The sequence below is a fragment of the Cicer arietinum genome, chromosome 4, assembly GCF_000331145.2.
Source record: "Cicer arietinum cultivar CDC Frontier isolate Library 1 chromosome 4, Cicar.CDCFrontier_v2.0, whole genome shotgun sequence".
NCBI lineage: Eukaryota > Viridiplantae > Streptophyta > Magnoliopsida > Fabales > Fabaceae > Cicer > Cicer arietinum.
In genome coordinates, this window is record NC_021163.2 from 20,829,834 (window position 1) to 20,841,121 (window position 11,288).

Below are 11,288 nucleotides of genomic sequence, written 5' to 3' on the forward strand. Positions count from 1 at the left end.
GGGGTCAAATACAATTAATAAAATATAAATAGAGGTAATAACTCGAATCGTTTCGCAAGGACTTCTGATATAATAATAATAACCGAATTGAAAGTTGAAATTAAAAGGGAGTTTTTTAGATTTTTGATTTAAAAGATAAGCAAAACGATTAATCCACTTATTTGAGTTTCAGACATATCACATATTCTATCAATGAGTTTAATTTCTAATTTGTGATTCTATTCTTATTTGACTATAGAATTGATCAAACAAGCGTAATCAATCCTATGTGAAATTGGTTTTTTTGATTGAATTAAGCATCACAATCATCAAAATATTACAATTAATGATCAAGCGTCGCAAAATTATCATTCAATTTAATTAGAAATCGAAACCGAATTATGTCAAATAAATTTAATTGATCCTATTGAAATTCAAGTTAAGCAATCAAAATATCAATATAATCAAATAAACAAGAATAAAATTATGAATCGAAATTGAAAGTGTAACCTGAATCTCAAGGTGTTGATGAAACTCTAAACTCATGGATTAATCTTATAAAATTAGCCTTCTATGAAATTCAAATAAAAACTATTTATTTCTTGTGGATATCTGAATCCTAATTTTTCCAACTTTAGAAAAGAAACAAAACTACCAATATATAGTACTTGATATTGGGATTTAGGGTTTAGGATTTAAAAACAAGTGATCCGCTATTTAAAATTATTACAAAAGTCCAGATTACGAAATCTGCAATTTAGACCTAGTAAATTTCGAAATTGGTCTTTGCTTCCAATAAAAAACTTGTAGCTCTGACGTTTAGCTTTCCAACGACTACTCGTATGCGCCAATCTAATATCCAGAGCTCAAATTATGGCCTAGAGAGTGAACAAGAGTCCAAATACAAATGATAAATTTACAATGCAAATAAAAAATTATAATTCAAATTCGACTCAAAGTTTAGAAACAAGCTAAAAATATTCATCTAAGCTATAAAGAGCTTTTAAAATACCAAGCTAAAAAACTAGAAACATGTGCCCAAATGCTATGGTCAAATTTCTCCACACTTAAACTTTTGCACTCCGAGCAAAACAATGCATGCGATTCCAAATATTCTTATGAATGCAAAGTGGTAAGAGAAAAAAAAATATTTCTAGCTTAAGGCAATCGTGAATAGTTGTTATTACAACCAAGGAAAACAAGAGGACAAGTTAACTAAAGAATGCATCATAAATGATAGAGTCCTCCCAGGATAAAAAATCTCTCAAAGTATTTGGGCTACTGTTTACACTCAAAACACATCATGAAAGCTAGCACTACCATAGGCTTGACAAGCCTCTATAATCTATATTTGAAACACATGCACATAATGATCAAAAGGTCTTTAATCAGGTTGTAACGTGGCCAAAGTTAGGGTGAAAAAATCCTAAGGAGACTAGGGCTGAAAATCAAAGAAGATAAATGAGTAATGATTAAGAGAGAAAAACAGCATTAAGAAGTAACTCAACAAAACATGATTGACTTTTATTTTCACACTCTCTTAGCTCACAACACAACCATTTAATTGTAGCGCGCGTGCAACAATTAAATTTGTTAAAGGTTATGTCACTAAGACATTAGGGCAAAAATAATAAAGAGAATTCGATAATAATTTAAAAAATGAATTCAATAACTAAGATCAAATTAGACTCCAAGTGAAAATCATGTCTCACATTTTTCTTATCATAAAAGATCAATTTTATTACTATTGTTAATTTCAAATATTATTTCAATCAATTCGGAAACTTTTTATTCAATTTTAGTAATTAAATACAACTCGATAGTCAAACGCAATCCTTGAGTTCGATACTCGGTACTACCGTTTTGTTATTACTTGCAATGATTAAGTACACTTCCTGAAACATTATCAAGTTAGAGGAGAAAAATGCAGTATATGTTAAACAAAAGAGGCTTTGTGCCTGAAGCGCTAAAACCTGTGCATGGGGGTGCTTTTTAACATTCCTGAAACTGTCTAGGCGCGCCCAGAGCGCAAATCCCGCGCCTGGGGAACATAGAGCGCTGTTGGATGTATAAAAAAACGCGTTTTTCTCACTTTCTAGGGATTTTTTTTACTATTGGGAAGTTTGGAGACTTGTGCCCTAGTAGAGAAGCTCAAAGGCAATCGTTTCTAACACCATTTGAGTAGTTTTATCAAGAAACATTCATTAATATTTCTTGTAATTCTTTTCTAATATCTATCTTTTCTATCTCTCTCATGAGTAACTAAACCCTATTTGTTAGGGATGAGTGTAACAAGACGAAACCCTTATTTTTCTGATTTGTTTTCTAGTTATATGAATAAGTTTATTGAATTATTTTTCTCATTTATATGTTTAATGCTTTTTATTTCTTGATCAACTTTAAAATGTTCTACGATTCGTATTTTGAAATGGGATTGGACTTTACGAATGCTTGGTATGAGAAATTCATGATATTGTAGTCTAGAGATAGATGCAGGTCATGAAACCAATTAAATTTGTTGCAAAGGCAACAGTTTGAAAAGAGAAGTCTTGTATCGTAAAGCTTAGTTCTAATCTTAAATCCATTAAGGAATTAAGGGTTACTTTGGAATTAAAAGTTATGTCACCAACACATCAGGGCAAGAATAATAAAGAGAATTTGATAATAATTTAATAAAGGAATTCTGTAACTAGGATCAAATTAGACTCCAAGGTTGGATTGAAAGTAAAATTCATCCATGACATTTTTCTTATTATAAAGGATGAATTTTATAATTGTTGTTAATTTCAAATATTATTTCAATCAATTCAGAAACTTTTTGTTCAATTTTAGTAATTAAATACAACTCGATAGTAAAACAAAATCCTAGAGTTTGACACTCGGTACTACCATTTTATTATTACTTACAACGATTTAGTACACTTGCTGAAACGCTATCATGTTTTTGGCGCCGTTTCTAGGGATTGCCATATCACTATTGAGTATAATTTATTTACTTAATTTAATATTTTTACTCTAGAATCAAATTTTTGTTTTTATTTTAATTATATATTTTCCTTTATTTTAAAATTGTTATTACTCACAATTTATCTAACCTTGTATGCGAGGCTAGTCCTTGGCTGAACTTCTCTTTGATCCCGAAATTGAAAAAACTGCGAAAGCAAATTGAAAGGCGGTTTAAGAAAGGAGACAAAGGGAAAAACAGTTAGTAGTGGAAGAAGAAGATCTAGGGGATTTCTTCATATTTGCGAAAATGGTCGATCCATCGCCATCTGAAGTCACTATCGACGAGTATGGGAATCGAAATAGAAATCGTGCTCGGTTGGCCATCCATAACCCACCAGTTACAGTCAACAAGTTTGAGGTGAGCCTCTCTATCTATACCGAGAGTTGAAGGAGATTCATTTTGTCGGTAAACATAACAAAGATGTAACACCCTGTTTTTCAAAGCGAGGGTGTATTTTTTTTTTCAAAAGAAATTAAAATAAAACAGAGAAATAAATAAGGGAACACCTTTGGATAAATATTTAAGTCGTAACACAACGACAAATAAGTCAACAGAATTTACAAGCAGCGGAAAAATTCTCAATCCATGAATTCAAAATATTTACATAACAAAAGTAGTATAGTCTTCCAGTTTAAAAATAAACGCAACCCAAAAGAAAGACATCTGTTCCCTCTGTGTCAACCTAGTCTGATCATTTTACAAAACAACTTAAACACCCTGAGTGATCTCCACGCGCCCCGTGAGATCCTCCTAACGTAGCTGCAGTCAAGCGTTCCCATCTCCATTCCCGTCTGTAGGGTACGAACCGGTATGTTCGTCCTGACTCTCATCTGAGGGCAAAGCCCAGATTTCCACAATAGTTGTAAAGGGTCACCAACCGAAAATAACAGTTAACACATAACATTTAAGTTTTTAAATGGTCAAAATAACTTTTCAACTAAGCATGCACCTTAACAGGATTTTCCATATGCGAAAAGTTCATACAATGCTTGCCAATTAAAAATGAAATCAAAATAAAGTTCTCAATCCCTTAAGTAATACATAACTAATCAAGACATCGATAAATCAATGAGCAATCTCTTATCTAACTCAAAATAAGAATTTCTACTAAGCCAATCGATTGGGCAATCGATTTCCTGAAGGTTTTTAGTGAAATTTGAATTCTGGGCTTAATTCAATCGATTGGGCAATCAATTGACAGCATATCTCAGCCCCTGACTTAAATTCAATCGATTGGGCAATCGATTGGGCAATCAATTGACAGCATATCTCAGCCCCTGACTTAATGCCAATCGATTTCCAAATCGATTTTTGCTGAATTCCTGCATGGCCAAATCGATTTCCAAATCGATTTTCTTAATTGGTTTTGAAAAACATATTATAAAATCGATTGGCAAATCGATTATGTCACATTAGGGAAGTCCCTGTAACTCATCCAATCGATTGGGAAATCGATTTCCCTGCATATTCTTCCAAAAACACATAAACTAACTCAATATCATTCATACACAATCCCACATCTTAACACTTAGCAATGATAACGCAATCGCTACAACATCATGAGTTTCGAAATAGTATTGCAATCAAACATGCTATCACCAAATTCCAAAACATAACACTTAACACTTATAACACAATTACTACAACATCATGGGTTTCGAAATGGTATTGCAATCAAACATGTTATCACCAAATTCCAAAACATAACACTTAACACTTATAACACAATTACTACAACATCATGGGTTTCGAAATGGTATTGCAATCAAACATGTTATCACCAAATTCCAAAACATACACTTAACACTTATAACACAATACTACAACATCATGGGTTTCGAAATGGTATTGCAATCAAACATGTTATCACCAAATTCCAAAACATAACACTTAACACTTATAACACAATTACTACAACATCATGGGTTTCGAAATGGTATTGCAATCAAACATGTTATCACCAAATTCCAAAACATACACTTAACACTTATAACACAATACTACACAAACAAAATGAACCAACAATTCACAATTTAACAGGGTGTAGTCTCTCACGGACAAACACATGTGCAGTCTCTCACGGACAAACACAATTCACCAAGAAACGTAAGTCGTAAACGTACCACCTATCACGGGTCAGTACTGTTTACCGAGGTGCCACCTATCACGGGCCAGCACAACTTACCCAACGTAAATCGTAAACGTACTGCCTATCACGGGCCCGTACCGTTTACCAAGGTACCACCTATCACGGGTCTGCACGATTTACCAAAACATACAAAAGAAAACGAGACATTAAGAGACTCCCCATCCTTAATTCTCATCTAACTAAAACCAGGGCGTAGTCTCTCACGGACAAACACCTGTGCAGTCTCTCACGGACATCTTAACGCCCAGTTAACTTAAACGATTTTCAAAACAAATATTAAGTAACCAAGACATTAAGAGATTCCTCATTCTTAACGCCCAGTTAACTTAACAATTTTCAAAACAAATATTAAGTAAACGAGACATTAAGAGATTCCCCATTCTTAACTCTCATTTAACTTAAATGATTTTCAAAAAACAAACATTAAGTAACCAAGACATTAAGAGATTCCCCATTCTTAACGTCCAGTTAACTTAAACGATTTTCAAAACAAATATTAAGTAACCAAGACATTAAGAGATTCCCCATTCTTAACGCCCAGTTAACTTAACAGTTTTCAAAACAAATATTAAGTAAACGAGACATTAAGAGATTCCCCATTCTTAATACTCATTTAACTTAATGGTTTTCAAATTTCACACAAAACAAACTCAAAATATGTATTTAATAGTTCATAAAAATGTTAATCGATTATAATTTTAAGAAAAATGCTAACAAAAGCCCAATATTTAAAGATAAAAATATTACATTAAAAAATATATTAAAAATTTATGTATTCAAATTTTGAAATTTAGTTTTTTTAATACAAACTTTTTATTTTTATTAAATGTTTAAAAAGCATTTGTTTGCGTTATCTTAATTTTAAAGAATAATTTGACTTATTTATAAATTTCACAAGTTTGACTTGGAAACTTATGAAAAATATGTCTGAGAGGGATTTATATAAAAGATATCTCGGATGTCATTAATCTTGAGTGTTGATCTCTAGACTAATTAAACATTCACGATATCCTCTTCCAAGAAAAGAAAAGGAGTTTGTATTTAAAGAAATTAAAATAAATAAATAAATAAATAAATAAATAAATAAATAAATAAATAAATAAATAAATAAATAAAAGAGCGTGTTTTTGACCACGTGAAAAGGTAGAAGTCGCATAACATAGTCGTGTCTCTTTCCTCACCTTTCCACTCTCATCACTTACTACAACAACTTCACAGTTTCCATCACAAACAACAACAGAAGCTTCTCGTTCATTCTATTCCCTAGAAATGACCATGGTAACATCTGCTTCTTCCATAATTGCCATGAATCTTCGTCCTCTGTCACCATCTTCTCCCATTCCATTTCATTCCTCTTTCTCCACAACAACAACAACAACACGACCCGTGCAGCTTCGCCTCAACCTCAAATTTCTCGCCAAAAAGGAACACTCACACTCACACGAACCCCTAGAATCTTCACGACCTAACAGTGAAACAATCTTACACTCTTGCTCTCCCTTCCCATTGCTTTACGCCGCCGCTCTCATTCCCGGAGGTACCAATTATTACAATTCAATCCCCAGTTAATTAATTTGAACATAAAAATAATAAATTGTTTAATTAATTAAACAGGTGAAAGTGTGAGATCTGTGTTTGAGCCTTTCGTTGAGATAGTGAAGTCGTTAAATCTGCCGGACTGGCTCGTACATTGGGGTCACCCTGCTAACATGGTAAGTAAATAAATAATAACTGATTTCAGTTATAACAGAAAGAGAGTTAGTTAGTTAGTTCAGTTATTTGGTTTTTTCATTTCAGGCAGTTGTGCTGTTTGCTATGGGTGGTTACGGTACCTATCTGGGTTTTCGCATACGTTATTCCGATGACGTGGTAAGCTAGCTAACTCGATATTTATGGTTGCCGTTTTATTTATTAAATTACTATATTTGATTATTAGTAGGGTCCAGTGTGATTTCTGAATTTAGACAAAAGAAAAAACAATCATTTGTCACTTGTTTTTTTGGTGTTAAACTTAATCTGTGACTGAGAAATGCTAGCTGTAATATGGTATAGTAATTCTTCTTTTTTAGTAGTCTTTTGGGGTTTATTTGTTGTCTATTTTTCAAAGAAAAAAACTGAATCTGATGTGAAACTGCTTTTAATTAGATTAGATAAATTGGATTGGATTTGAGTGTAGAACCAAACTGAGTCACTATTTGGTAAAATCAATTATATTTGGTGGTTTTGTAAAAACTAAATCAATCCAATCTTCATAACTTGTTGAATGTTTGTAGGAGGAAAAGGCGAAGGCAAAGGACTTGCATCCCAAGCTATTAGCTGGTATGTTTTTCTTCTTTGCGCTTGGAGCTACAGGTGGAGTAACATCTCTACTGACTTCAGATAAACCCATTTTTGAGAGGTATTCATTTAGAAGATTATTACTTGTTAATTTAATTCTAACTGTCATATCACATGAAATGTTTATTCATTTTCAAAAGCAAAAATAATAGTCTTATATCATTTTGTTTGCATGCAGTCCTCATGCTGTTACAGGCGTTATTGGTCTTGCTTTGTTGACAATACAAACTATACTACCTTCACTTTTTGAGGTAATGGTTTTTTCCAGTGTGCTAGCTTGTTTCGATTTCCTTTCCTCTTTCTTAACACGTTCTTCACGCACACATTTTGAGGATATTATATTACTGAAATTTGTTTTATGAGTTGATAATTGAATTAATTAAAATTGAAGCTTAAGAGTGTACTTGTGCAAATAATTACGTAGTCACAGTCTTGCTGTTAAGAACATTGTTAAGAAGCTAGTAAACCAAAGTAACCCAAACAACAATTAAGAATGAGTTAAAAGCTTTACATTGATGATTAATTTGTTAGCATTTTTCATCCCTCACTTTCAGTTGCCTGAATGATATGCAGGGAAATCCTGGATTAAGGAATGTTCACGGTATCTTGGGTAGTAGTATCATGACACTTTTTCTTGTTCATGCTGCCCTTGGACTTCAATTAGGCTTCAGTTCCTGATTACAGCTTCTCGATCGAACCTACTAGTTATTTATGACGAGGTTATTTATTTTAATTATGGTGTATATTCTTTCCTGCACGGGTTCTCAAAACTTCATCTGAAAATTTTGATTACCAGGATGTTATGTTATCTTATATCATTTTGTTTAAAATAATTCAGATTGGTTGCTGATTCACATTAACAGGGGAAAAATTAAATGTCTATAATTTTATTACAAACATGTTCACATGAAGAAGGGAGTGAGAACTTAATATTTTAGTACAATTGATGTACAATATTACTGATTGACTTAGATTCCATTTACAGTTTTTTGAACTGTGAATGCAACTAGAAACTGAGTTATCTTTACAATTATTAAATGGAAGACATTGCAAGCACAGCTTTATATATGATAACAGAGATCAAGTATTGTAGCTTTTAATTATATATAAAGTGTGGAAATCGCTACCTAACAAAGCAGACATGTCACAGATGGCTCATGGCAGAAAATGTTCCCCTAGCATTACACTTTTTTTTAAATGTGCATCGGTCTTCTGGTATGCCCCTTATATGTATATAACTAAAAATGATATTCATCCATTCACATTAATAGAAATTATATCAATCAAGAACAATACAATTCAAAATTACTAAAATAAAAAAAGATAAATATATTAAAAATTTATAACACTCAAATTTCTCAAATTAATAGCATACACCGACAAAACGTCCACACATATGACAAAAGGTGAACCTAGGTATATACAATGCCATTTTGGGTGTGAATCAGGAAATAAATAATAATGTATAATTATATTTATCAGTTTTTCTAAAATTAGTTAGACAAATCAGGATTTGATTTGATCCTCTTAATTTGTAATTATTAGATATAAATGTTGTAACGATTATTTATACCGAGAAATATCAAGGCAAAAAGGGCATCAAACCCTATTTTCTGACATGGTATCAGCAGGTTCGATCAAACCTGTGAGATTCTAGTTTATCGTGGGGTTTATTCAGCGACACACCACTAAGTCGCTCTCGAAATCTCGCACTCGTCTTTGCTGCTCTTGGTTCTTGTTTGTCTCCGAGTCCCTCTAGCGCATCCTCATCGTCGTTGTTCATAGATCCTTGTCCGACTATTGGTTTCATGCGTTACTCGCTGCTGCGGCTGAGATCGTGATTCTTGATTCGTTTTTGGGTTGTCCTTGCTTGAGCGTGTTACTCGTTGCTGCTGCTTGGTCGATTGTCATCGTGATTTCGTCTGCCTCTCGTTGTGAGCATGTCTCTCTGTTGATGCTCTGTTTCTGCGCTCTTTTTCAACTGCTCAAGAAATGTGGAACTATTTGAAGCGTATCTACAACCAAGACAATACGGCCAAACGTTTTCATTTGGAGCTAGAGTTAGCCAACTACAAACAAGGTAATTTGTCAATTCAAGAATATTATTCTGAATTTTTGAATTTATGGACAGAACACTCTGCTATTCTATTTGCATAGCATGACTTCTGAAAAAGAAAGAGACAACTTTTGTGTCCGTTTTACTGGCAAGAATTACGCTGCTTGGGAATTTCAATTCAAAATGTATGTTAAAGGAAAAGGATTATGGAGTCACCTTGATGGGGTTTCGAAGGCACCGATAGAGAAAACTGCCTTAGATGCATGGGAAGTCAAAGATGCTCAGATTATTTCTTGGATTCTCAATACTATTGATCCTCATATGATCAATAATTTGCGCTCTTTTTCAACTGCTCAAGAAATGTGGAACTATTTGAAGCGTATCTACAACCAAGACAATACGGCCAAACGTTTTCATTTGGAGCTAGAGTTAGCCAACTACAAATAAGGTAATTTGTCAATTCAAGAATATTATTCTGAATTTTTGAATTTATGGACAGAACACTCTGCTATTCTATTTGCTGCGGTTCCCAAGACTTCTCTCGCGGATGTCCAAGCTGTGTACGACACTAGCAAGCGGGATCAATTTCTCATGAAACTTCGTCCAGAATTTGAGGTTGTTAGAGGTGCTTTGCTGAACAGAAATCCTGTTCCTTCTTTGGATACATGTGTTGGTGAACTTCTCCGAGAGGAACAACGTCTCTTTACTCAAGGAACCATGTCTCATGATGTTGTCACTTCTGAACCTGTTGCATATGCTGCTCAAAGCCGAGGTAAAGGTCGTGATATGCGACAAGTCCAATGTTTCTCGTGTAAACAGTTTGGACATGTCGCTCGTAGTTGTAATATGAAATTTTGTAATTATTGCAAGAAGCACGGTCATATTATCTCTGATTGTCCCACGCGCCCTCCACGACCAACACAACATTCTGTGCAGGCATTCCATGCCACTAAGAGCTCTGCAATTGGTCCTTCCATTCCTAGTGCCTCTAATGGTGGTGCTCTACAGCCCGAAATGATTCAACAAATGGTACTTTCTGCCCTTTCAGCCTTGGGAATTCAGGGTAAGTCTTCTAATGTTTCGAATCCATGGTTTCTTGATTCTGGTGCATCCAATCACATGACGGGTTCTTCTAAATTCTTGCACAATTTACATTCTTATCATGGTAATCAGAAAATTCAAATTGCTGATGGTAATACTATTTCTATCACTAATGTTGGTGATATCAACTCTGATTTTCGGGATGTGCTTGTATCACCTGGACTTGCTTCCAATTTATTGTCTGTTGGACAATTGGTGGACAACAATTGTAATGTTAATTTTTCTCGTGATGGTTGTCTTGTGCAGGAGCAGGTGTCGGGGAAGGTGATCGCGAAGGGGCCTAAAGTGGGAAGATTGTTTCCACTTCAATTTATTTTCAATCATTTATCTCTTGCTTGTAATAGTGTTTTGAATTCTTATGAGGATTGGCATAGAAAATTGGGTCATCCAAACTCTAATGTGTTGTCTCATTTAGTTAAAACTGGTTTATTGGGAAATAAAAATGTTGTTTCTAATGCCTCTGTGCCATGTTCTGTTTGCAAATTGGCTAAAAGTAAAACACTTCCTTTTCCGTCTAGTGCTCATCGTGCTTCCACGTGTTTTGAGATGATTCATAGTGATGTATGGGGACTGTCTCCTGTAACTTCTCATGCTCACTATAAATATTTTGTCACATTTATTGATGATTACAGTCGTTTTACTTGGATATATTTTCTTCG

General features: G+C 33.7%; 1 protein-coding gene across 1 annotated transcript; it reads left to right on the forward strand.

Annotated features, from left to right (window-relative positions):
* Positions 1–6,298: 6,298 nt before the first annotated feature.
* Positions 6,299–8,326, forward strand: LOC101490805 (uncharacterized). Its single transcript, XM_004515849.4, has 6 exons — positions 6,299–6,672; positions 6,750–6,847; positions 6,933–7,004; positions 7,409–7,533; positions 7,651–7,723; positions 8,046–8,326. The coding sequence occupies exons 1-6, from the start codon at positions 6,405–6,407 to the stop codon at positions 8,148–8,150; spliced, it is 741 nt and encodes a 246-aa protein (XP_004515906.1). The 5' UTR covers positions 6,299–6,404; the 3' UTR covers positions 8,151–8,326.
* The last annotated feature ends 2,962 nt before the right edge of the window (positions 8,327–11,288 follow it).

Bases quoted from the DNA above. Each gene is read 5' to 3' on its own strand.
- LOC101490805 (XM_004515849.4), top strand. From the start codon at position 6,405: ATGACCATGGTAACATCTGCTTCTTCCATAATTGCCATGAATCTTCGT. The intron at 6,848-6,932 runs GTAAGTAAATAA...TTTTCATTTCAG, and splicing joins GGGGTCACCCTGCTAACATG to GCAGTTGTGCTGTTTGCTAT. The intron at 7,005-7,408 runs GTAAGCTAGCTA...GAATGTTTGTAG, and splicing joins TACGTTATTCCGATGACGTG to GAGGAAAAGGCGAAGGCAAA.